Source organism: Rousettus aegyptiacus, unplaced genomic scaffold, assembly GCF_014176215.1.
Source record: "Rousettus aegyptiacus isolate mRouAeg1 unplaced genomic scaffold, mRouAeg1.p scaffold_m13_p_8, whole genome shotgun sequence".
Classification (NCBI taxonomy): Eukaryota; Metazoa; Chordata; class Mammalia; order Chiroptera; family Pteropodidae; genus Rousettus; species Rousettus aegyptiacus.
The window spans coordinates 19,267,331-19,293,397 of NW_023416311.1; the positions used below are offsets into that span (position 1 = coordinate 19,267,331).

Sequence of the window (26,067 nt, forward strand, 5' to 3'; positions counted from 1 at the left end):
AGGTCCCCATCATCTCCCTCCTGACTGATCTGTCTCCAGCTAGTTCCCAATGAAACTATGCCTCATACAGCCCCTCCTTCTAGCCTTCTAAAATACAAATATGAAGATCAATGCTTCCCTCTTCTCTTAGGATAAAATCAAAATACCTTAAGGACCCTTTCTGGGCCTGGGACCTGCTTCTACTTCCTCTTCTCCCCCACAGCGCTGACCTCATCTCTTGCCACTTCTCACCACCCACTCTCTAGTTTCCGTCCCTGATTTCCTCAGAGGCCCTCCAATCTCATGCCTCTTCCATATTGGGCCCCCCTTCGGAAACAGGCTTCCTTGTGGTCAGTTACCTTTAAGACTTAGCTCAAGTGTGACATCCTCCAGGATGCCTTCTTGGAAATCTACCTCCCAGTCTGGGTAAGATACTCTGTGGTCAATGGGTTTCCCTTCACAGCAAAGTCTTGCTGTTTACACATTTGCCTTCTTTACTAATGACTCCAGGGCTGGGGCCTTGTGGTTTGTTTTCTCTTTTTGCTAAGAGAGGGTGTGTATAATCAGCCTTAAGTTAAACTTATTGAATAAATGATGAATAAATGAGTGAATACCCACTCTGTACTCCTCCTAGGGTTCAGATGCTTGATTTCTTGGCCCAGAGGTTTTCAGGTCAGAAGTGGAGGGTTTCCACTATGGTTTCCATTAGGGCCCTGAACCTTCCCTGACATCTGCCCCTTTCCTCTGCCAGACTAACTAAAGTTTCAAGGTCAAGGGGAATCTTCAGCCAATGCAAGAGAAACTGGGAGAGTTAAGGCAGGGCAGGGGATTTGTATCCCCCAAAGCCTAGAATGGTGAAGCAAAAGAAGCAAGTCAAGCCATTTTGGATTAGAAAGAATCTTGGACAAGAGTATGTGGGCTGCCTTGGTACCTTCCTCTGCTTATTTTAGTCATAGTCTCCACCCTCCTGTTCTGAGTCATGCTGACAGCTTCCCCTATGCCTCTGGCCTCTTGACATGCTCTCTGCTTGCTTTCTCCCCTTGGTATTTTGGTCTAGCTCTTCCCCAGTGGCTCAGGAGGTTGGGAAGCCCATGTCTGGCCTTCTAGTCATGACCAGGACCAGGATATCTCTTCTCCTATTGATGGGTAAGCTGGGGGCCCTGATGGAGTGGGTTGAGAGGTTGGGGTCCAGGTAGGAAGAATGTTGAGAATGCACATGTTTTGTACTCAGACAATAGGAGAGGAACCTAGGGTTTGAGATTTATCTCCTAAGTTTGTGGAGAGAGAGGATATTGAGGTACCACTTTGTGGGGGGAGGGGTGGAGTTCAAAAGATGTTGGATGAGAGGTCAGTTACCTTGACAATCAGAGATTTCTCACATAGGCAGAACAAGTTAACTTTGTGCTTTGCCCAAAGTGCCCCTTGGTTCCAAGTTTTCCTAAACTCTCCCTCTTAGGCGCCTTAGCAGTAGGGATGGGGAAAGAGCATCTTTAGAGCTGGGGTATTGCTTGGTGGAAATGAAGAATAGAAACTTGCCAGTAGACTACTGGATGAACAGCTGTCTCTGGACTATCCGAAAGAGAGAAGCGGGGCTAAGGGAAGCCAGAACCTGGGAGTCCAGAAGACCAGGAGGCACTGGGGCATTAGACCAGGAAAAGAGAATGGGGACTGGGGCTGGGAGATGGAAAAGGAAGAAGAGCCTTCTCCAAAGCTTCTCTCCTCACCCTCTTCCCCAGCCTTGGCTTCCTCTGTCTGCTTCAACTTGGACACAGACAAGCCGACAACCTTCCCCATGGACAGTGCTGGGTTTGGACACAGTGTGGTCCAGTATGCCAACTCCTGGTGAGGATTGGGTGGTGACTGGTTTTTGGCTCTCATTAACTTCTCTCCCTGCACAGAGTCCTGTTCCTCTCCTTCCCTTTATTCGCAAATCTATCTCTCTGTTTGATATGGCAATTTCCTGAAGGTTATGAAGAGTTGAATTGAAAGCAGATGCTGTCTTGCCACCTCAATAATCACAGCTAACTTTTACTGAGTACTTACAAAGTGCCAGGCACTGTGCTAAGCACCCTTTTTGTGGGTACTGATGTAGTCCTCACAAAAATATTATGCGGTAGGAATCTATCATTCAACAATTATTGAGCATCTACTGTATGTCTCAGGAGCCAGGCATATATCAGAGAATAAAACAAACAAAAATCTCTTCTTTGCACAACTTAAAGTGTTATTAATCTCCACTTGACTAATGAGAAAACTGAGGCACAGAGAGCTGAAGCAAACTTGCTGGAGTGGCAGTCTGGTTTTAGTATCTGCGCTCTTAACTGTGGTGTTCACTGTCTCCCCAAAGGGTGGTGGTTGGAGCTCCTCAGGAGATAAAGGCTGCCAACCAAACAGGTGGCCTCTACCAGTGTGACTACAGCACAGCCACTTGTGAGCCCATCCGCCTGCAGGGTGAGTCATTGCCCCTCTCTGGGACCCAGGTCTAGGTCTAGGCTCCCATGCTTTTGGGTCATGTGAAGAGTGTAGAGGACCCATATCCCAGCTTCAGCTCTGTCTGCAGTCTCTTAGCTTCGAAAAGGCTTCCCGACCCCTTGAAGGCCTCCCTGCCCATTGTAACCCTGGACCAGTAGCTTCATTAAGACCTGCAAGCCCCCTTTATCTGTCAGACCTCCTTGTCTCCCAGGGTTGAGTGGACCCTGCCCAGACTGTACATTGACTCCTCTGCCCTGAGGGTAACCACACACATATTTGTCCCCTCAGTACCCCCGGAGGCTGTGAACATGTCCCTGGGCCTGTCCCTGACAGCTTCCACCAACCCCTCTCAGCTGCTGGTGAGTTGCCCTAGGTCACAGGCATATTCTGAGGGGAGAAGTGGAGACCTGGGGATGCTAAAACTGGGGGTCTTATGGAGAGTGGAAGTGCTGGCATGGGAGGGCGAGATGGAAGCAGGGGCATCCCCTCCCACCAACTCCCTCTGTCTCCAGGCCTGTGGTCCCACTGTGCACCATGCATGCAGAGAGAACATGTATTTGTCTGGTTTCTGCTTCCTGCTGTCCTTCCCTTCCCGGCAGGCCCAGAGGCTCCCTTCTGCCCTGCAGGGTGAGTGTTCAGGCCACCAGGTCTGTGGGGAGCCCACACACATCTGACTGAGAGTGCAGTGGGGGGGTGAGACACTCTCACCAGAGTAGGTAAAAAAGGATCTGTAAAAAAGCTTACTGGATAGTGTAGTGCTTTCAAACACAGGATGGAGAGCCACTGCCCCCTCACTGTCCCACTGCAGAACCTTTCCTATGACCTTACCCTCTCTGAGCCTCAGTTTCTTGGTCTGTCAGGTGGATATAATAACACACCCAACAGTGAAAGTAACATTAGATGTTCCATGGCCTGGGTTTAGCATAGTGTCTGGCATGTGGTGAGGGCTCAATTAATGCCAATTACTATTATTTTTAGAGAAGAGGATTTATTTTCACCTAGTGCACCCTGGGGTGTAACCAACTGGTTTGTGCAGCAGGCTGGGAAGGAGTGATGAGGGTGCAGACAGTCTGAATGTGTATGTGCATGATGCACATGTGTTCATGTGTGTATCTGTGTGCAAGTACATGTGTATATGTGTGTATGTGTGCATGTATGCATGCATTTGTGTATATGTGCGTGCGTGTGTATGTGTGTGTGCACGTTGATGCACAAGACCTGGCTTCCCTGGTGCTGATGTGAATGAGGGATAAGGAGGTAGAACATTGAGCTTTTCAGACCTAGCCCACAGCAGACCAAGGCTCCTCCCTGGTTTCACATTCATACTCAGGCCCATGAGAACAACCAGGACACCAATCTAGGAGCTCCCAGTTCCCCAGAAAGGGGAACTGGGAGCTGGAAATGGCATGAGAGCTGTGAGAGCTTTCTCTTCTAAGGACAGATCCTATATTCACCCCAGAGGGGAGTGGGAGCCTGTATTTAAGCTGAGAACATACTAAAGCCAATGTGTGGCTATTATCACAGGTGATATTAAAAATATTTAACAAAAGTACAGTTCGGCACTAACCAATGAGGATAGACCCTGGTCAGGGTCTGGAACAGAGTCTTTTCATCTCTGGATCACAGAAATGCTCTGAGAAAAGGGTGGTGGAGCACAGGGGGAGGGGCACACTGCCGAGGTCGAAGGGAGGCTCAGCTCCTTATCATTGGATTATAGGAACTCTCACTTTTTTCAACCAGGCTGTCTGTACAGGTATGATCACTAAATCACAGATTTATCCTCTTTAGAGACTTTAGGAGACAAAGGGCCGTGTTCTGGGCAAGGTTTAGGGAAGCCTCTGGGGGCTGAGTTCTTGTCACCAGGAAGCTGATGTCCTGGGTTCTGGGAGATTCCCTCAGATGACTGGTGCCATTTCCTTCCCCAGAGTGCCCAAAGCAGGAGCAGGACATCGTGTTCCTAATTGATGGCTCAGGCAGCATCTCTTCTAACAATTTTGCCAAGATGCTGAACTTCGTGAAGGCTGTAATGAGCCAGTTCCAGAGACCCAACACCCAGGTGTGCCCATGGGGAAAAGCAAGTGTGCAGGGCCCATTAGGGAGGCTTGCGGGTGGCACACTGAGGGTTCCGGAGGAGAGGCCTCTGTGTCAGCTCCATGCGGTTCTCCCAGTTTTCCCTGATGCAGTTCTCCGACAAATTTCGGGTGCATTTCACTTTCAAAGACTTCGCCTACAACTCAGACCCACTAGGTCTGTTGGATTCTGTGTACCAGCTGGGAGGGTACACTCACACAGCCACAGCCATCTGGATGGTCATGTGAGTCCTGACTTCTTCCAGATCCTTCCCCAGAGCATACTGTCTTCCTCTGGGCCTCATCCGTCTCCATGAGAAAGGGACAGGTGGAAATGAAATTCAATCTGTGGTCTCCTTACCAATCTGGGGGTCTGTGGGTGGGATCAGGGCCTCCCGGAGGAATGAGCACCTCCTCATTCTCACAAGGTGTCAGGGGCTAGCAGCAGCCTCTGGGCCCTCTTCTTTCCTGACAGAAACCAACTGTTCAGTGCCCCAAGTGGGGCCCGAAATGATGCCTCCAAGATCCTCATTGTCATCACTGATGGGAGGAAACAAGGCGACTCCCTGGATTATAAGGATGTCATCCCCACGGCTGAGGTGGTGGGCATCATCCGCTATGCAGTCGGGGTAAGATGTGGGGATACCCTCCCACTGCTTTCTCTCCTTGCTTCCACTTCAGAACTTTTCTTTCAGGGACAGAAACCTCAGCTCTCTCAGCTTCTACTTCCTTTAGAATGAAAACTGTTTTGGCCTGGGAACACTGATCTTTTCCCCTAAACTCCTTAATCCTTTGTAAACCTCATTTTTCTCACCTGTACACTGGGTGTAGTAATATTGACATCGCAGTGCTATTGGAAGGTATCAGCACCCAGCAAGTGGCAGGTATATTAAGTTTATGATTATTTTCATTGAGTCGATCTTTGTTGGGGACAGGTGGGATCCGCTTTTCAAAAGACACATTCCTGGAAAGAATTAAATGACATTGCATCAAGTCCCTCCCATGAATATATATTTAAAGTGGAGAACTTTGACGCTTTGAGAGACATTCAAAACCAACTGAAAGAGAAGATCTTTGCCATTGAGGGTAAGTCAGAGATGGAAATACTCGCATCAGAAACCCTTGCTCATAAATGCTTTTCCTTCTTAAACCTGGACCCAAATATCATGGACAACAACCTCTCCCTTTGGGTATTAGTCTCTAACATTATGCCCTTTTGAAGGTGAGCTATTCTTCTCAGACCTGGCAAAACTTACCTTCCCTTGTGGAACCCAAATGTCATGCTTTCCCCTAGGTACGCAGACCATAAGCAGTAGTTCCTTTGAATTGGAGATGTCCCAGGAAGGCTTCAGCGCTGTATTCACATCTGTGAGTGGGGTCCCTTTCAGTCCACTGATGTAGGATGAGGGAAAACAGGGATGGGGGAAGGTGAGGGTGGGTGTTAGATGAAAGTGGAGTCAGTGGCAGGGATGCTTTGGAATTGCTGTCTCTTCTCGTTCCCTTCTACTCAGCCCCAAAATCCTTTCTTCCCAGGATGGACCAGTTCTGGGGGCTGTGGGGAGCTACAGCTGGTCTGGAGGTGCCTTCCTGTACCCCCCAAATATAAGCCCCATCTTCATCAACATGTCTCAAGAGCATGTGGACATGAGGGACTCTTACTTGGGTGAGAAAAGGCTTTGGTTGTGAGGACAGGTGGGAGATGAGATGCCTGGGAGGGGCAGGAGCCCAGAGCCTCTGTGCTGAGGCTTGGCCCCTTCAGGTTACTCCACAGAGCTGGCCCTTTGGAAAGGGGTGCAGAGCCTAGTCCTGGGGGCCCCCCGCCATCAGCACACTGGGAAAGTTGTCCTCTTCGTCCAGGTGTCCAGGCAATGGAGGCCGAAGGCTGAAGTCACAGGGACCCAGGTTGGATGTGGAGGAACTCGGAGTGGAACATGAGGGTGGCAGTCTCCAGGGACAGAGGGGGAGGAGATGAAGGGGTTTGGGGCTCATAGTAGGGAGGTCCTTGTCCTTGGGGAGAGGTAGGACCTGGCCCAGAAGGGGTGCCTCTGGCAGGGGCAGGCGGGGTGATTTCAGACTCTGCCCTCCAGATCGGCTCCTACTTCGGGGCCTCCCTCTGCTCTGTGGATGTGGACAGAGATGGCAGCTCCGACCTGGTCCTCATTGGGGCCCCTCATTACCATGAGCCAAACCGGGGGGGCCAGGTGTCCGTGTGCTCCTTGCCCCGGGGGGTGAGTGGCTGATGGAACCTGGGCTGGGTGGGGCCTGGGTGTGGGGTGGAGGAGTTGCCTGGGTTGGGGACTGGCACTGCTTTTGTCCTGCAGAGGGCTAGGTGGCAGTGTGAGGTCATTCTCAGTGGGGAGCAAGGCCACCCCTGGGGCCGCTTTGGGGAAGCCCTGACAGTGCTGGGAGACGTGAATGGGGACAAGCTGATGGATGTGGCCATTGGGGCCCCGGGAGAGCAGGAGAACCAGGGTGCTGTCTACTTATTTCATGGAACCTTAGGACTGGGCATCAGCCTCATCCACAGCCAGGTGAGGCCCTGTCATGGATTCTGTCACTACAACTCCTCCTTGCTTTTCCTTGTCTTTTACATGGCTGCCTGGAAAATTTGCTGTTACCTATTTTACCTCTTTTGCTCACTATTGGTCATATCATAGGCAGCAAGCAGAAGTATTAACAGGCACATTCCCTGATTTGTTTGGGGACTTGATACTTAATGGGTTCTCCATCCAGGCCTTGTAATCCCCCAGCAGATTTACAAGATACATTGGCCAGGTATTAGCAAACCCATTTTAGAGATAAAATCTGGGGCCTAGAGAAGATAAATAACTTGATTTGTCCAAGGTTTACAGTACATCAGGAATGGTGATGAGAGAGGTTATAGTCTCCTGACTTCTAACCCAGTGCTCTGTCTCTTGGTGGCTCTCTGTTGCCAATCAGTTTAGGTCTGATTGCTCAGCTTGCCTTTCTACTCACCCCTTCATCTCCATGGATGATATATGACTTTATTCTCTCTTGCTAGCAGTAACCCTGCCAAATGCTCATCCAGGTAGAAGTCTTCCCCTAAATAGGGCAGAGTTTCCTGAGTAGGGAGCAGCTGCTTCCCTTGGCAAAATTAAAAGATAGGCCAAGGATCTGAGTAGACATTTCTCCAAAGATCATATACAAAGGACCAATACACACATGAAAAAATGTTGAACATCATTAGTCATCAGTCATCAGCAAATCAAAACCACAATGAGATACCACTTCACATCCAATAGAATGGCTAAAATTAAAAACATAATAACAAGTGTTGGTGAGGATGTAGAAACTGGAAACTTCACGTACTGCTGGTGGGATGTAAAATGGTGCAGATGCTTTGGAAAATAGTCTGGCAGTACCTCAAAAGGTTAAACATAGAGTACTGTATGACCCAGGAATTCCACCAAAGAGAACTGAAAACATATATCCACATAAAAAGTTATACACAAATGTTCACAGTAGCATTATTCATAATAACTAAAAGGTGGAAACAGCTCAAATGTCCATCTATTGAAGAATAGATAAATGAAATGTGGTCTATCTGTACGATGGGATATTATTCAGCCATAAAAAGAAATAAAGTACTGACACAGGCTGCAACATGGATGAACCTTGAAAACGTGCTGAATGAAAGAAGCCAGTCACAAAAGACCACATATTATATGATTGTATTTATATTAAATCTCCAGAATAGGCAAATCCACAGAGACAGAAAGTGTGTTAGTGGTTGTCAGGACCTGGGAGTGCAAGGACATGGGGTTGTCAGGACATGGGGGTGACTGCTAAAGAGTATGGGGTTTCTTTTTGGGGTGACAACAATGTTCTAAAATTGATTTGTTAATAGTTACGTAACTCTGAACATCCTAAAAACCATTGCGCTATATACTTTAAAAGGGTAAATTATACAGTATGTGAATTATATCTCAAAAAGTTGTTAGAAAAAAAAGTCAAAGAAGATCCATGAAGTTCTGTCACTTCACGGCTATGTGATCTTGGTCATTACTCACCTCTCTGTGCTCAGGTCCCTTCTAGCCCTAATACTCATAATTAGTAATTGACTAGTGACCACATTCCAGGTGCTATTCTAAGAACGGAATGAATTAATTCATTTGCTACTTATGGCTAAACCCTGAGGTATTATTATTCCCATGAGAGATGTGGAAACTGAGGCACAGAAAGATTGAATCCATGTCCAAGTGCTCATGGCTAATATAAACAGAGGAGCCAGAATTGGAACCTGAGACTAGATAAATAAATAAATGAAACAGTTCACCAGACTAGTTTTTCAATCTTCATTTTATGTCTTAGGAATCTTTCCTTCTCTCTAGTCATCATTTTCCCACTCCTCTTTTTAGGCTCTCCTTGATGACATCCTTTCACTACTTATCCCTTCTTTCTGTCTCCCACATGCCTACCTCCCAGTTCCTCTCGTTGCTGATCTCCAACTTGTTTCCCTCACCCCCCAACCTGGCTTGCCTTTCCCTCTCTGGCTAGAGGATTGCAGGATCCCAGTTCTCCCCCAGGCTCCAGCATTTTGGGCAGTCACTGAGCGGAGGTCAAGATCTCACCCTGGATGGACTGGTGGACCTGGCTGTGGGGGCCCAGGGGCACGCATTGCTGCTCAGGTGAGGAGAGCCTTCCTCAGAACCTCTCCAGGTGGTCCTAGGTCCACCTAGAATATCAGCCTCTTCACCCTTATCCCAGGTCCTCCTGTGACCAAGGGCCTATCCTCAATGTTCTGCCCACAGGACCAGACCTGTGCTCAGGGTATGGGTGAGCATCCGCATCACACCTGCAGAGATCGCTAGGTCTGTGTTTGAGTGTCAGGAGCAGATGCCCTTTGTCCAGCCACTGGTTAATGCCAATGTCTGTCTTCACATTTATAAAAGCTCTAAGGACCGACTTGGTGAGTCCTCTCTGACCCAGAACACCCTGACCCTTGGAGTCCTCCAACCCAAGACTAGTCTCCTGCCTTGCTCTTTGCCCACCTGGGGAATTCATGGTTCTTTTAGCCCTTGCCATCCCCTACTTTCCCCTATAGGTGACCTCCAAAGCTCTGTGACCTTTGACCTGACCCTTGACCCTGGCCGCCTGAGTCCCCGGGCCATCTTTGAGGAGACAAAGACTTGGAATCTGACTCGTGTCAGAGTCCTTGGGCTGAGACGGCATTGTGAGGACGTGAGGTTCCTTCTCCCGGTGAGGAGGCTTTAGAGTTTTGGAGATGGAGGCAATTCCAAGGCTGGTAGCAGGCTGGGAAGGGAAAGAATGGGGTGTGTTCTGGTCCTCCCTGTGGCTCAGCCCCAGCATGGCACTTGGCATTCAGGAGGAGCTTAACATTTGTTAGCCAAATGAGTGAATGAGTGAGTGAGAATGAATGGATGTGTTGGCTCGAACTGCCAGAAGTTACACAATTGGATTTCAGTAAAAGAGTACAACTGCTTGAGAAAACTATGGAGCAGTGGGCTGGGATTCTTGTATCAAGCCATTCCTCTGAGACAGGTCCTGTGCTCAGTGCCAGAGACACAGCAGTGGACAAAACAGTCCATGCTCACAGGGAGCTCCAGGGAAGACCAAAAACAGTCAAGTTTCTAGATAACAGAGGTCAGGTAGTGATGAATACTGTGAAGATAAACCCAGGGAGAGAACAGAGGGGTGTCCAGAGGCCTTTTGGAGGAGGTAAAGTTTGAGAAGACCCTAAATAGAGTGAGCGAGCCTGTAAGAGGTTAGGAAAGGGTTATCAAGGCAGAGGACAATCACAGCATAGGTTCCACATGGCGAAATCTTAGCAATGAATGTTTAATGAGTGCAGGTGGGTACCATTTTTACTCCATTTTACAGATGAAATGGGACACAGCTAGTGACTGTGAGGCTGCTTTCCTTAGCCACCTGCTCTCTTCAATGTCTGTTCTCTAGGCCTGTGTGGAGGACTCAGTGACCCCCATTACCTTGCGTCTCAATTTCTCCCTGGTGGGCAAGCCCATCCCTTCCTTTGAAAACCTCCAGCCTATGTTGGCTGTGGATGCTCCCAGATACTTCATGGCCTCTGTGAGTCTTGGCTTTGGGATCCTCTAGAGGGAGTAGAGGAGGTGGACTCCAGACTTTGGGGAAAACCCCGCTTTGCTTTCCCTCTCAGCTCCCCTTTGAGAAGAACTGTGGAGCCGACCACATCTGCCAGGATGACCTTCGCATCTCCTTTGGATTCTCAGGGTGAACCTCCACCCCTTTAGACCTGCCCTGGTCTTCCGGCCCTCCTCCTGGAACCTAGAGCTCATGCCCACCTCTCCATAACATTTCTATCCTGTGCTCAGAAACTAGATATCCTATCCCCCAACTCTCCCCCACCTCCTGACTCTGTTTCATCCCTAGACCATTTCTAGCCCCAGTCACAGAATCATTTCCTACCCTATACCCCAATACCTAGCTTGAAGACCCTGGTGGTGGGGAGTAACCTGGAGCTGAATATGGAAGTGACAGTGTGGAATGATGGTGAGGACTCCTATGGAACCACAGTCACCTTCTTCTACCCACCAGGCCTGTCTTATCGACGTGTGGCAGGGAGCCAGGTATTATTCTCTCTGGGGAAGGAAGTGGATGATGACTGGGGATCAACAGCGACTCCTGTACTGAGTTCACATCTAAGACTGGTGCTGCCATTACTTAGAAGCCTCTCATTAACCAAGAGGTCTGGGCTTGTCGTGGTTGGATAAATATGATTGTGCTATCTAGTACTTGCCTCACCTTATGTTGTGTTCATCTCCGGGCATCACATTCTAAGGACACTGACTATTAAGAAGGAGTTCCCAGGAGGCTGTTAATATAGAGAGACAGGGGACCCTACCTTAAATTTCTTTGTACTCTACATCATATCAATATTCTTCCTTTAAAGGAAAACATATCTTGGCCTTCAAATATTTTAAAACACTGTGTCATAGAAGAAGGAGTTAAATTAATTGGTTACTCTAGATCAGAGCTTATCATACCTTTTCTATAAAGAGGTAGAAAATAAATATTTCAGTTTTGTGGTTCGTACAGTGTTTGTCATATCTACTCAATTCTGCTGTAGTAGAGCGAAAGCAGTCATTGATAATATGTATATGAATGATCATGGCTGTGTTCCAATGAAACTTTATCTATAAAAATTGGTGGTTTGACAATCCCTGTTCTAGAAGACAGAATAATGACCATATTGAGTCAAAGTGAAACAGATTTTTAACAAAAATTTTATTATGAAAAATATTAAACATTTACAAAAGTAGAAAGTAGTTCAACAAACTTTCCCAAAACTTACCACCCAGATTCAACAATTATCAACATTTTGCTACATTTATTTAATCTTTTTTCCCCTTTGCTGAAGTATTTTAAAATAAATCCCAGACATAATGCTATTCATCCTTATTTCATGCTATACTTTTAGACAGTGAGGACATCTTACACAACCCAATGCCATTATCACACCCAATGAAATGAATCATTCCTTGATATTTAGACCATAATAAAATTTCCTTAATTGCCTCAAAAATATCTTTTTTACACCTGAAACAGCATCTAAACTAGGTCTACACATTACACTTGGTTGGTTGGTCTCCTATGTCTCTCTGAAGCTAGTACTCCCAATGGGATCATATTTTGATTAACATTTGAAGGAAAGTACTAGAAATGACAAGATCCAGCTGCTCGAGGGGTGCCCTATCATTGAAAGTACTTCTAGACATAGCAACCAAATGCAATATGTGGACCTTTGTTGGATATTAATTTTTAAAATGAGCTTAAAATAACATTTTTGGGGACAAATTAGGAAGAGCGAATATGATATGGATTAATATTAAGGAGTTATTATTAATTTTGTTTGTTTGTTTGTGTGTTTGTTTAGCAAGGCAACCCTTGGTTGACCTCACAGATTTCAAGAACATTGTCAGCTTACAATCCCTTATTTTTTTATTTTTTACTCTTCCAGTACCTGGTCTTCCTAGGTTGTCTCCCATCCAAGTACTAACCAGGCTCTGCTTACCTTCTGAGATCACATGGGATCAGGCTTGTTCAGGGTAGCATGGCCATAGGTTATTATTAATTTTGCTGGGTGTGTTTTGTTGAGTCTTCTAGCTATGTTAAAAAATACCCTTATCTGTTGGTGGTATAAATCAAAGTATTTCTGGATGAAATGATGTAATATTCAGAATGTGCTTTAAATTATCCAGAAGAAAAAAGTGGACTGCAGCTGAATAGAACAGAGGCAGAAAGTGTTTGTAATTTAAGCTGAATGATGGGTACATGGGAGTGGATTGAGTTTCCCTACTTCTGAGTATGTTTTAAAATTTCCACAATAAAAAGCCTTTAAAAAATAACAATAAATGAAAAAAAGGAAACTCTAATAAGTCTGGGCTTTCTACTTTAGGGGGAAGTCTGACCAGATAACGTTTAAGGATTTTTAAAAACATAACCTTAAAGTAGATTACAGGAAACTGTCGCTACTTTATGGAGTCTCTTTGGAGCACTAATAAATACTCACCTGCTTTTTATCACGTGCCCTTGCCTAGAACCAGCTGCACTTGACCTGTGACAGTGCCCCAGCTGAGAGCCAGGACACCCAGAGTACCCACTGCAGCATCAAACACCTCATCTTCCGTGAGGGTGCCCAGGTCAGCTTTACGTCTACCTACTTCTTACTTCTCATTCCTCAGTGACTTTCCCACCCTCAACCCCATGTCTGCTTCTTCCTCAGATCACCTTCACAGCTACCTACGACGTCTCCCCTAACGCCATGCTGGGAGACCGGCTGCTTCTGATGGGCAATGTAAGCAGGTCAGTGGGCCAGGCCTGGGGCAGTGCCCCCTCATACACAGCCTCCTCTTCTGGGGCACTTGCCAACTGGGCTCTTCCTCTTTCTCCAGTGAGAATAACACCCCTAGGACCAGCAAGACCACCTTCCAGCTGGAGATCCCAGTGAAGTATGCTGTCTACACTGTGATCACCAGGTGCCACACTATGACCTGAAAAGGGTTCTTCTTCATCACTCTGATGGGGCTCAGTGAGGTTCTCAGGGAATCTCTGCAGCCGCTGAACATCTGGAATATTTAGGTTTTATCACTACCTTTTCAATCAGTAGACGATCCTAGTAGCCGTACTTACTAATCAATCATCGAGTATTTATTGTGTGCTAGTTATGACAATAATAAGTGTGATAATATCATTAAATCCTACATTTAATAGAGGTTATTGGTCTCAGAAGGCTTTCTCAGAAACCCAAAGATTGTCTTAGATTCCCTAATAAAGATGAGATGTATCTCTGTTTTCAAGGTTTTTACAGCCTTATTGGGGAGCAAGGTTACCCTGAACCAAAGCACAGTCTCATCAAAGGTCTCTCTGTGGTTCTGTACCCTGAGGCTATGTAAATTTCTAAGGTGGGCGTAGAGTCTTCTATCAGGGGAAGCCTCAGGTAAATGTTTTGGGTTTGGACCATGGCATTCTTTGCAAGGAACAGATTTACAACTTGCAAAGCTTTTGGAACCAGTCCTCCTTTTCCAAATCCCCTTTAGAAAGGATAGAGAGAAATGACCTGCCTGCCGCAGAGGCTGAGAGTCAGGGAGAAGCTAGATGAAAGGAAAAGGCCTTAACATGTTGCCCAAGGAGGAGTAGATGAGGTGTTTGAAACTAAGGAGTCAAATCAAATGTATGAGCAGATACCTTCCTAGCATTTGCTATGTTTCAGGCACAGTGATGTGGTTGCTGTCCATAAATTCATTTGACATTCAATGAAGATTTGTTGAGCTTTTATTATATATAATCAAAACCAAACACAAACTCCCGCCCTTGTGGGATATACGCAGTTATGATATATAACAGGCCATATGGCTTAGCATGTGTATGTTCCCCTGCTACTTCTGCACACGTGTCTTATTAGATGTCCTTCTGCTCAGAGTTTCACACTCTCATTCACACCTGTACATTGGGGCTCTCAGCAGTCCAGCCAGTTGTATGCTCCTGAGCTTTCTTGCTGGAGTGTGCACTGGGGTTAGCATACCTCCTTGATAGGCACCCATAGGCAGGGCACACCATATCTAGGTACATGTAGCCTACAGTTCATCTGTCTTCTGAAGATGTTACTCTGTGAGTAGGCTCATTCAGAGGGACCCCCAGGATGAGACTAGGGCATTTTGGGGAAGCCCTTAGCAGAGGAGGACAGAAGCCCTTCAGAGTAGGACTAGTGTTCTAGAATTTAGACTGTGCAGGCACTGTTACACTAAAAAGAAGTGAAGAGTCTGCTGTGGGTTCTCTCTTACCTCCAAGCCCCAAACCCAGAAATCCCAAGGAAATAAGAGAGAAAGGCCTCAGTGAAGGCCAGTGTCAGCCTGAGTCTCCTCAAATCTTTGCTGTGTCCTACATGCCCATCGAGCATCCTCTATGCCGATGAAGGCCCAAAATGAAAACTGAGGCACAGAGAGAGTAAGATCCTGGTCTCCACTCTCCCAATGAGTCAATGGCATAGCTCTCAGTCCCTTTCACTGCACCCTCGCCCAGCCCCATCATGGCTCTTCCTTCTGTGGGCAGCTTCCACAAGCATCTCCCACCCAGCTTGAAGCCCAGCCCTGCTCCCTAAATCTTCCTATTACCTCAAGTCAGCCACAGACATTCCAGGCCACCCCAAAACTCCAATGACCGCCTGTCCTGTCATGATCCCAGCCAGAAACTTCTCAGGAGGCCCCATGTAACTTTATTATTTTTATTTTTTTATTTAAGTTTATTGGGGTAACATTGGTTAATACAGTTATATAATTTTCAGGTGTACATTATAATTTGACATCTACATACTTTATTGTGTAATTACCACCCAAAGTCTAGTTTCCTTCAGCAATAATATATTTGATCCCCTTTACTCACTTCACCCTCTCCCTACCCCCTATATTTGACCCCTTTCTGTCTACCTCTCCCCTCCTCCTCACCCTCTGCCCTCTGGTAACCACTAGTTCATTGTCCATGTCCATGAGTCTGTTTGTTTGTCTTGCTTATTTGTTGCTTTTAGGTTTATATTTCACATATAAGTGATATGTGATTTTCAACCTTTTCTGTTTGGCTTATTTCACTTAGCATGATTATCTTGAGGTCCATCCATGTTGTCGCAAATGGTAGTATATCATCTCTTCTTATGGCTGGTATATTGTATATATGTACCACAGCTTTTTTAGCTAATCATCTATTGTAGAACACTTCAGTTGCTTCCATGTCTTGGCCTCTGTGAATAATGCTACTATGAACATCTGTGTGCCAATATCTTTTTAGATATGGGTTTTCAATCCCCAGTAGAGGGATTGCTGGATCATATGGTAGATCAATTCTTAGTTTTTTGAAGAACCTCCATATTATTTTCTATAGTGGCTGCACCAGTTTGCTCATGTAACCTTAAATCCACCCATATCTCTTCTCTCTCCAGCCATGAAGGATCCACTAAGTATCTCAACTTCTCAACCTCAGAGGAGAAAGAAAGCAGCATGGTCCAACATAGATACCAGGCCAGTGATGGTGACTCAAGAACATGGGCTAGAGCAGTAGCCCAGGAGCCAGAAATTAGGGAGGCATATGGGGTTTGTCATGATCTTTGCCCTTATTGCCCTCTTTGCAGGTGAACAACCTGGGACAGAGAGATCTTTCCGTAAGCATTAACTTCTTGGTGCCTGTAGAACTGAACCAGGTGACTGTTTGGAAAGAGATAGAAGTCTTCTCCCCCCAGGTATTCAAGGACTGTGTATGGCTCCTTCACTAATGTCCTTTACCTTGATTCCCTGTGTCCCTCATGAATCTTTGATGTCCACTTTGAGATCCTTGCTCTCTCTGTCTTTTTCTAGAACCCATCTATTCAGTGCTCTTCAGAGAGAATAGTGCCCACAGAGTCCAACTTCATGACCCACATTCAGAAGAATCCTGTGCTGGTGAAGAGAATTCTGGGCTTTCCCCCACTTTAAGTCACACCTCAGAGAAATTTAATTCATAAATCTGTGTTACATTCAGATGGATGTCTGTTTAACAGCCCTCTTAAATTTGGATGCAGCTGTTGCCCTTAAATCTGACCATTTAATGCTGTCTTCTGCCTTCAAACTCATCTTTCTCTGGCCTGATGCTTCTTCTCTGTCTCTAGGACTGCTCCATTGCTGACTGCCTAAGGTTCTACTGTGACATACCCTCCTTCAGCATCCAGGAGGAACTTGACTTCATCCTGAAGGGCAACCTCAGCTTTGGCTGGATCAGCCAGGTGTGTAGGCCCAACTGCAGAGTCCCTCCCCCAGACTCAGGTAGTACATGATATATTTGTGCCTATCCTTATGCTAGGACATTTATCTGACTCTGATCCTTTCCCAGAGCTAGTTCCCAGCTCTCCTGCTCTCTTTTGTAGACAATGCAGAAGAATGTATTTGTTGTGAGCATGGCTGAAATCACATTCAACAGATCTGTGTACTCCCAGCTTCCAGGACAGGAGGCGTTTTTGAAAGCCCAGGTAGTAACTGTGTGGTAGGCAGTGACCGGGCTCATTAGAGAGCTTCTGATGCTAAATCTGTGATACTGGGTGGGGGGCTCACAAGCTTGGAAGGAGGAAGGGTGAAGGTCCTTTGGGTGGGATAGTTGTCCCTAAGTGCTTCTGTACCTCATCCCTTGGAGTTTGGCCCAGAGAAGGAGGGGATTGTTAAAGATTGGGGAGCCTGGGAGAAGGGTGGGGCAGCCCAACCAGATACTTTTTAATGTGGTCATCTCTACTCCAGATAGAGATGGTGCTGGAGAAGTATGAGGTCCACAACCCCATGCCCCTCATTGTGGGCAGCTCGGTGGGAGGACTACTGCTGCTGGCTCTAATCACAGCCATACTGTACAAAGTGAGTGTTTTCATCCTGCTCTCGACTCCATCAGCATTTAATTCCACTCTTTACAGTATAAGTAAGAGCTCATCTAGAAATCAAGCACATATTCTTGCTAAGTTACTGCATGTGAGAGATTCCTTCCCACCTGTTCCCCATGTTTGTACCCTATCTGATTCTCAGGCTAGTCTCTCTTTTACCCTTCTCTGCCTCTCTACGTGTTTCCATTGACAGTAAATTCTAATATGAATGCACATTGGATTTGATGTTGACATCATCATGGATTCTTTTGTGACTGTAGGCAAGTGACTAGTTTATGCTGGGCCTTGGTTTCTCATTCTGAAGGTAATTTTTCACAGCTCATAGAATTGTGGTAAAGTCTAAATGTCACAATATGTATAAAGTTCCTACAGCAATGTGTAAACATAGTAAGGGTTTCAGAAATGGTGATCCCTCTCCTTCCCCATCAACTCTTTTCCTTTTTTTCCACTGAACTTCATGATTTTCCTCTCCTTCCTCCCTTATAGGTTGGCTTCTTCAAACGTCAGTACAAGGAAATGATGGAGAAAGCAAATGGAGGAACCGCCCCAGAAAATGGGACATCAGACCCCCAATAAGAAACCACCTTCTGTTCTCTTTTGGACTTGCTCTCCTCTGAGAGGTTTCCTGACCCTTTTGCTCTCACCCAACTCAGGCCTGAGGGGAAGAAATGTTCCACATGAGGGAGGCTAGGATCAGGCTGCTTTGTCTTTTTGGGAGAATTTAGTTTACTTCCACAAAGTATCTTGCCTGAAAACCCCAGGACAGGATCCTGGCCAAGCCACGCAAAAGACGTGACCTGGAAGTTCTACCTAGATATACATGGACAATAGCCTCAGGCTCTAATCTCCCTTCCTCCACTAGCCAGCCACCAAAGATCTTTCTAAAATACAGTTCTAAACAAGCCACTCATCCTCATCTGCCTTTAGTGGCTCCCTGTTATTCACAGTTAACATCTGAAGCTTGACGTTAGAAATCTAGTTCCATTTTCAGAAGACAGGCTACTCTGTGCCTCTCTGTCATCCTCATTTCTAGTAAAATACTATCAGTATCAGCTCTAAGCTTTCTCTTGGGAATCTCAGTCCAGATATCCCAAACGGAGTTGGAATGAAACGCTTGCACACTGAAATTTCTAAACTTTGCTCCCAGTATTGGTGAGAATTATTGGCTGTGAGGGAAGAGTGCCTCTGCCCCAGGAGGGGCATTGCCTTAATGCCACTTTGGCTCACCCAGCTCCAGGGTCTCTTAGAAAGCAAAATAGTCTCTGGCCACTTCCACTTTTTGAGGCTCTCAATATAATAAATGAAGAAATGCCAGGACATGATTATAAAATTTGCATTAACAAATTAACACATTGTACAAAAAAAAAAAAAAGACATATGTGCCTTTATGGGGAAATATGTCAAGTTCTAAAATTAAGGCCTTTTATGGTTTTGAGTCCTGGACAATGATGCCCATGGTGTCCCCTAATCATGGTGGAGCCTGGCCAGCCCTCAGGGGTAGGACCAGACAGTTAAACAGATTGACGGTTATAAACTTTTTGTATTGGGGTAAATGTGACATATTTATTTATTACTTAATCTTCTTATGTACTTATCTCAGGGATGTCACTGATGGGAAATGATAGGGCTGTGGGGGTGGGTGGCAAAGAGAATGAGAAATAATCAATGACTACTCTTCCAGCTGGAAAGGTCATTGACGTGAACCAATACACAGATATTTTTTCTATAAATCCTGAGATATGTTGAAGGGAATAGTGTTTATGGCGAGTGACTGGAGAGCAATTTGAAGTCCTATATCAGAGATCTCCTGCCTCTAATAATGTCACTCTTATTATTATGCCACCCATCTTGGCATAAAGCTCAAAATGGAACCGAGCTGGAAGTCAACAAAAAGCAGGTTATATCCCTGCCCTGAAGAGATCCCACTGTTGCTGCTACTGTTGTAGCCACCAGCCCTCGAAAGACACACAGACCACCAGAAATCAGTGAGTTATAGGAAACACACTCTTTATTCAGCCAGCTGGGTCTGCCAGGGGTACGCAGACCCCAAATTAAACAGCCCCGAAATGTAGAGGTACAGGGGTTTTAAGCCCAAAATCCCATTCTTTATTCTGTCTAAACACAAAAGTCTATTTTTCTTCTATTCACTTGTCGACCCACAGGTTGGGTGTGCAAGCGGGGGTACAGAAGCAGATAGCTTATTGTAAGCATGTTATGTTCCTATGGGTAACAGCGTATGTTTCATGGACATAGCCAAGCAGTAATTTTCCAGCCAGCACACTATCACTAATGTGCTCAGGCCATGTGGATATTTTAATTAGAAGAAAAGAAGGAGAAGGCAGCTGATAATGTGATTTGAGGGGAAGCTGGAAAGTGGCCCTTCACCTCCATTCAAAAATATTCCCTCATTTACCATCATAGGGTCCAAAATCCTTTTATATTTTGAAGCTTTGGAGTCTCCAGAAGGACCAATTATTATGCAAAAGTGTCAAGTAAGCTTTTGAGTGTTATTTCTCAAAATATGTTCTATGAACCACTGGTGGTCCCTAGTGGTCTCCTGAGTGCTAAGTTTTAGGGAGAAAGAAAAAAAACCCAAGAAACAGAAGGGTCCAAATGATGGCATAGGAAGATATGGAATTCATCTCCTTCCACAGACACATCAAATCTACAGCTATGTATGGTATGGATTATTTTCTTCTGAAAAGTTCTGAAAACTAGATGAATCGCTCTTCCATGACAAAAGATAAAAGGATCACATCAAGGTGGGTAGGAGAGGCAGAGATACACTATTGCTCCAAAAATCCCACCCCTAGCATGGTAACACAGAATAGAGAGGGTCCTCACCAGTTTGGTGCCTCTATCAGAGGAGTGAGGGGCTTATGCACCACAAGGCACTCCAACCCTTGGGATCTGCACTAAAGAGATGAATCCAAAAATGTCTAGCTTAGAAAAACAACGAGGTTGCCATCCGAGAGGCCCAAAGAGCTATAGGAAACTGAGATGCATCTCTGTCATTCATGTGTGAATTGCATGTGGTCTCACTCTCCCTGGGACCCAGTGCAAAAGCAGAAGTTTGAAAAGCACTTAGACTATATGGGAAGGAAGCTCATTTGTTAATCTTAAAGCATATTCTGGAGAACCAAGAGGACAGTTGAAACACTCTTTAGAGACAGAGATACTTGTGGATACCATTTTTGCACTCTCTTCCCGCTCTGCTAGCATAGGAAGGTGAGCTGGGTGTGGCATCCTCCTGCTGCCTTTATAGGACAGGTTGGGATGAGTGGATGTGGCACTTTCCTACTGCCTTACTGAAACCAGAGAGGGTTGGATGGTTGTAGCACTCCCCCACTCCTTGCTGGGGTGGGCGAGCATGAAAGGTCATGGCATTCTCCCACTCCCTTGCAACACTTCCTCACTCCCTGGCTGGGGTCTGTGAGCACGCGTGATTACAGCATTCTACTGCCCCCTCCCTAACGTTAAGACACTTTCTTGCTACATCCTGAAGCTTGAGGGTATGTACAGTCAAAGCATTTTCCTGCTTTCTTGCTGAAGGCCGCGAGTTTGCCCTGAACCCTACACTCTCCAGCTGCCTTGCTAAAACCAGTGAGCACATGCAATCCACACATGAGATGCATCTTGATCACCCGTCCCTGGTGGCCAAGGGGGCTGGTATTCCTGGGCTCCACAGGACTATAATGATGAGGAAGAAAGTTTTTGGCAGGCTACCATTCTCAGGACACTGCACAAATAGCAGATTGAAACACATCCCCAGTCTGCCTGTGAAAAGGCCTATTATTTATTCTGAAGCTTCAGATGGAAGGAAAGGCTTCATGTTTCCCATATACCTAGAGGCTATAGAGGTGCTCCTAGAGAATATAAACAGGGAGACTCACTTTGTGTACCTCCTTGGCCTTGCTGCAGCTTGGAGATACCTCCCAGCTTACACGCTCATTTGGAGCCCCGATTTTTGCAACTCATCCAGGGGACACCTCCAGATCTCCTGGCTTGGAGACCAACAGTTTTTTATTTCAGCCCCACAGAAGTGTATGTATTTTAATACTTTAAAAGCTGCTGCCTGAATGTCTAGCTCTCAATCAGTCTGAAAGTAGGTGCTAAATGAAGTTCCTCTCCTTGGAATACTGACACACCCTCAACTCTAGGGACCTATGAATAACTCAAGCTGTTTAGACAATCACAAAGGTTCGAGAGACAACCAAGAACTAGGGCAGGATTGAATGAAAGAGTTTATCACCTGCCTGAGGCCATTGCTTCAAGACAGAGATGTAGCTGTTTCACCTAATACAGAGAATCAATCTTGGACAGCCACACCAAGACACAATATCATTAAATGTCAAAAGTTAAAGATAGAGAACCTTAAAAGCAGCAAGAGAAAAACAACTTACTATGTGCAAGGAAAACCCCATAATGCTATCAGCAGATTTTACAGCAGAAATTTTTCTGACCAGCAGGAAGTGGCATCACATATTCAAAGTACGAAAAGGAGAAAACTTCCAAACAAGAATACTCTACCCAGAAAAGTTATTCAGCCAACTGGACATGACTGACATTTACAGAGCCTTCCATACCAAAACAGCTGCTTATAATTCTTCTCTCGTGCATATGAAACATTCTCAAGGATTGACCACATACCGAGACACAGAAATAGCCTCAACAAATATGAGAGGGCTGAAATCATACCAACCATATTCTCTGGTCATAATGCTTTGAAATTAGAGATCAACTGCAAAACAAAAGCAGGAAGAACCATAAATACATGGAGATTAAACAACATGCTACTGAAGCATAACTGGGTCAGAGAAGAAATAAGAAGAGAGACCAAGAGATACATAGAAATGAATGATAATGATAGTACAACATATCAAAACTTTGGAGACACAGCAAAAGTGGTCATAAGAGGAAAGTTCATATCATTACAGGCCTATCTCCAAAAACAAGAATGGACCCAAATAAACAACCTAACACTTCATCTTAAAAAACTAGAAAAGGAAAAACAAATGAAGCCTAAGGTCAGCAGAAGGAAAGAAATAATAAAAAGCAGAGCAGAAATAAATGAAATTGAAAACAAAAAAATGATAAAAAACATAAATGCAACAAAGATCTGGTTCTTTGAGAAGGTTAATAAAATTGACAACCCTTGGCTAGACTCACTAAAAAAAAAAAAAAAAAGACACAAATAAAACAAAATCAGGGATGAAAGAGGGGAAATTAAAACAGACACCACAGAAATGCAAAGGATTATACAAGAATACTATAAAAAAAGTATATAACACGAAATTGAATAAATGGACCAGTACTTCGAAAAATACAACCTTCTTAGACTAAATCAAGAAGAACTGGAAAATCTAAATAGACTGATCAGCAGTATGGAAATTGAAACAATCATCAAAAACCTACCGAAAAGTAAAAGTCTAGGACCAGATGACTTCACCAGTAAATTATACCAAACATTCAAAGATTTAATATCTATTCTTCTCAAACTCTTCCAAAAAATCAAAGAAGAGGCAATACTTCCCAACTCATTTTATGAGGCCAATATTACTCTGATACCAAAACCTGGTAAGGATAACACAAAAAAAGAAAACAACCGACCAATATCTCTCATGAACACAGATGCAAAAATTCCTAAATAAGATACTAGCAAACTGAATACAGCAGCATATTAAAAGGTTTATACACCATGATCAAGTGGGCTTCATCCCATGGGCACGGGGGTGGTTCAACATATGCAAATCAATTAATGTGATACACCACATAAACAAATTAAAAAATAAAAATCATACAATCATATCAATAGATGCAGAAAAAGCCTTCAACAAGATACAGCATCCCTTTATGATAAAAACACTTAACAAAATCTGTATAGAAGGAAAGTACCTTAACATAATAAAGGCCATGTATGACAAACCCTCAGCCAATAATATATTTAATGGTGAAAAACTAAAAACCTTTTCTCTAAGATCAGAAACAAGACAAGGCTGTCCATTATCACCACCGTTATTCAATATAGCATTGGAGGTCCTAGCGAGTGCAATTAGGCAAGAGAAAGATATAAAAGGCATCCAAATAGAAAACGAAGAAGTCAGACTGTCACTATTTGCGGATGACATGATTCTCTATACAGAAAACCCTAAAGACTCCACAAGAACACTACTAGAAACAATAAGCAAATACAGTGGTGTATCTGGATCCAAAATCAACATTCATAGGAAATTTGAGGCCCAGGCACTGCTGTAAAGTTTTTGATGGTTTAAGATGCACATTGTCCCAGAAGCTGTGATTGGTAAGGTGCAAGACTCTCCATCCCACAAGAATGTGAAAGAGGTGTAAGGTTTTGAAGGACTTTCCTCCCCCCCACCCCCCGACCTGGCACAGTGCATCCACCCTTACACTGATTGGTAAAGAAAGGGCACACGTAGACTGGGGATCAGAGCAGCAAGTGCCTTTGAGAAGGCAAAAGTATTAGTGAAGCAGATTGAAGCTCTGGGCATCTTTAAGTTAGCCGTGTCTGTGACTCTGGAAGGTATGCATTGGACACTGTGGTAGAGACAACAGAAGGAGTGAGGGCCCTAGGAGTTTGGTCTCAGCTTTTGAAGGGGGCAGAAACCCAACATTCCCCCATAGAGCAACAGCTCCTAGCAGTGTACACAGCACTACTCCAGGTAGAGCCTCTCATGAAGGAACAGTATATTATGGTAAGAACTTCCCTTCCTATCAAAGAGTGGGTTGAGAATATGTTTCACTGACCCACCTCTGCCATGAGCTCTTGACTCTTTGCAGTTGGGCTGTTCTAAAGGGATCAACTCTATGGCTTGGATCATGGGAAGCTAAAGGGTGATCATGAATAAGCCCTTGCAGGGTCAGGATATGTGGAAAGCCATTCGTGTTCACCTGCAAGAGTCTGAGGCTGTCCTCTGTCTTTCACGTTCCAGTTCATAAGGAGCTTACATCCCCAGCAATAAATAAGCTGATGCCCTTATCTTGGGTATAATCTGAATAACCGAGTCTTCAGTAGATACCACAGACTGGTTGCATAGGAAGAGTGGCCATCATAGCACACAGATAGGATGGCATATTATCAGGCATGCCAGATCGCCCTTGGTGACTTGGTTAATGCAGTAATAGCATATCCTGTGTGTTCTAAACAAGCTCAAAACAATTGCCAAAGGAGTCTGGGGCCATTCACTGGAGTTCCCAACAAGTGAGGTGTTGGCAAATTGATTAAATTGACCTCCCTCCCTCTGAGTGAATGTTCTAAATACACCTTGGTTTGTGTGGACACTGTGTCTGGCCTAACTTATGCTTTCCCCTGTCACCATGCAAAGCAGGCTGCCACCATAAGGGGATTAGAGAAACCGAGTACCATGGATACCCTCTTCTAATAGACAGTGCTCTAGGGTCACATTTCAAAGATCATGACATGCAAGATATGCCAAAAGAACATGACACTGAATGGAGGTTCCATCTCCTTTATGGCCTGCAAGCATCAGCGTTGGCAGAAAGGAATAGTGGGATATTAAAGCAGCAGATTAAATTACTAACAGGTGAAACCACTTGGCCGGGTGGACTAAAGTTTCACCCCAGGCTTTAATACATTTGAATGATCAAGCAGTAGGGCCTATTACCCCATATACCAGACTGGGGATCCCCGTCGAGACACTTGACACCATCAAGATATGAAAGTCACTGGAGACAGCCATTGTTCCAACTCACAGCGGATCAACATGCTGTGCTGATGAAAACACCAAGCCCCATCACTCCTAGGAAAGGCATTATCTACTGGAATTTGCAGTTGGATGTCCCATTGTTCATCCCCTTATGCCTGCCAGTGCTGCCTCCCTGGTCAACATGCATGATATACACAACCAGGTCAAATCCTAAAGCTGCAGCCACAAGTGTAATTCTTATGGAAGGGGGAGACCTACCCTTACAAGTTCCTACTAAATATCTGTCCTTAACCTTAGACTTCTGCTGCTCCTGTGGTGTCCAATCATGGGATGGGCACCTGGTGGAAATACCTTTCTATAGTGGGTCCACTCATATGCCTGGCGAATGAATCAACCTGGTTGTTGGGTACGTGGGCAGCAGCCCCTCTCTAGCTTGTCATGATTGCCATGCTGGGTATCACCACCCCATGGAGGGTATTAGAAGGTCCTAAAGCAGTGCGTCAAGGAAGAACAAGGTAGGATTAGTACTTTAATTCAAAGCTGCAGCCTTGGTAGAGCACTGTGATGTTGAGACCACCTGGATGGTACACAAGGCTAATCCCAGTTAAGGCCTCTACATAAAGTTTTGAGATTCTGGTGGGCAGGGGCAGAAGTCTACTCCTTGCATCCTCATATGTAAGTTCCCTTGCTTGTTAAACCTGCTACCTACCAATTTGGGGTAGTCTGCCTCTTTGGTCTCTCCTTGCCCTCTGTGTATGGGGACTGGTTTCAGATTTCACCCGGGGAACTCCCAAGGTTGAGACCGTAAATCTTCTCCTCACATCTTTCTGTATCAAGGGGTACATCTTTTCCATAGGTCCTCAGATTCTCCCTTAGGTCTCATTTACTGGGATTGAGTTAAACTACATCCCTTGACTGCATGGAATCTGAGAAAATGAGCGTTGGCCTTTTACGGGCT

At 45.2% G+C, this 26,067-nt stretch overlaps 1 protein-coding gene across 2 annotated transcripts; it reads left to right on the forward strand.

Annotated features, from left to right (window-relative positions):
• The first annotated feature begins 263 nt into the window (after positions 1 to 263).
• ITGAX (integrin subunit alpha X) lies at positions 264 to 18,977 on the forward strand. Of its 2 annotated transcripts, XM_036225764.1 has the most exons (31): positions 264 to 405; positions 1,037 to 1,125; positions 1,716 to 1,821; positions 2,327 to 2,430; positions 2,740 to 2,810; positions 2,964 to 3,078; positions 4,377 to 4,507; positions 4,620 to 4,765; positions 4,996 to 5,149; positions 5,456 to 5,606; positions 5,815 to 5,888; positions 6,054 to 6,183; positions 6,280 to 6,422; positions 6,608 to 6,748; positions 6,842 to 7,051; positions 9,039 to 9,169; positions 9,293 to 9,450; positions 9,586 to 9,740; positions 10,458 to 10,589; positions 10,678 to 10,751; positions 10,966 to 11,107; positions 13,079 to 13,180; positions 13,264 to 13,343; positions 13,433 to 13,516; positions 15,970 to 16,048; positions 16,159 to 16,266; positions 16,382 to 16,465; positions 16,672 to 16,785; positions 16,927 to 17,028; positions 17,291 to 17,401; positions 17,911 to 18,977. In XM_036225764.1, exons 1-31 carry the CDS (start codon positions 374 to 376, stop codon positions 17,998 to 18,000), a joined length of 3,543 nt encoding a protein of 1,180 aa, XP_036081657.1. In that variant the 5' UTR covers positions 264 to 373; the 3' UTR covers positions 18,001 to 18,977. The 2 variants fall into 2 exon arrangements, with proteins under 2 accessions (XP_036081657.1, XP_036081656.1); XM_036225763.1 differs by lacking the exon at positions 264 to 405 and having other exon boundaries at positions 817 to 1,125.
• Positions 18,978 to 26,067: the final 7,090 nt, after the last annotated feature.

Bases quoted from the DNA above. Each gene is read 5' to 3' on its own strand.
- ITGAX (XM_036225763.1), top strand. From the start codon at position 996: ATGCTCTCTGCTTGCTTTCTCCCCTTGGTATTTTGGTCTAGCTCTTCC. The intron at 3,079-4,376 runs GTGAGTGTTCAG...TTCCTTCCCCAG, and splicing joins GCTCCCTTCTGCCCTGCAGG to AGTGCCCAAAGCAGGAGCAG. The intron at 13,517-15,969 runs GTGCCACACTAT...TTCTCTCTCCAG, and splicing joins GTCTACACTGTGATCACCAG to CCATGAAGGATCCACTAAGT.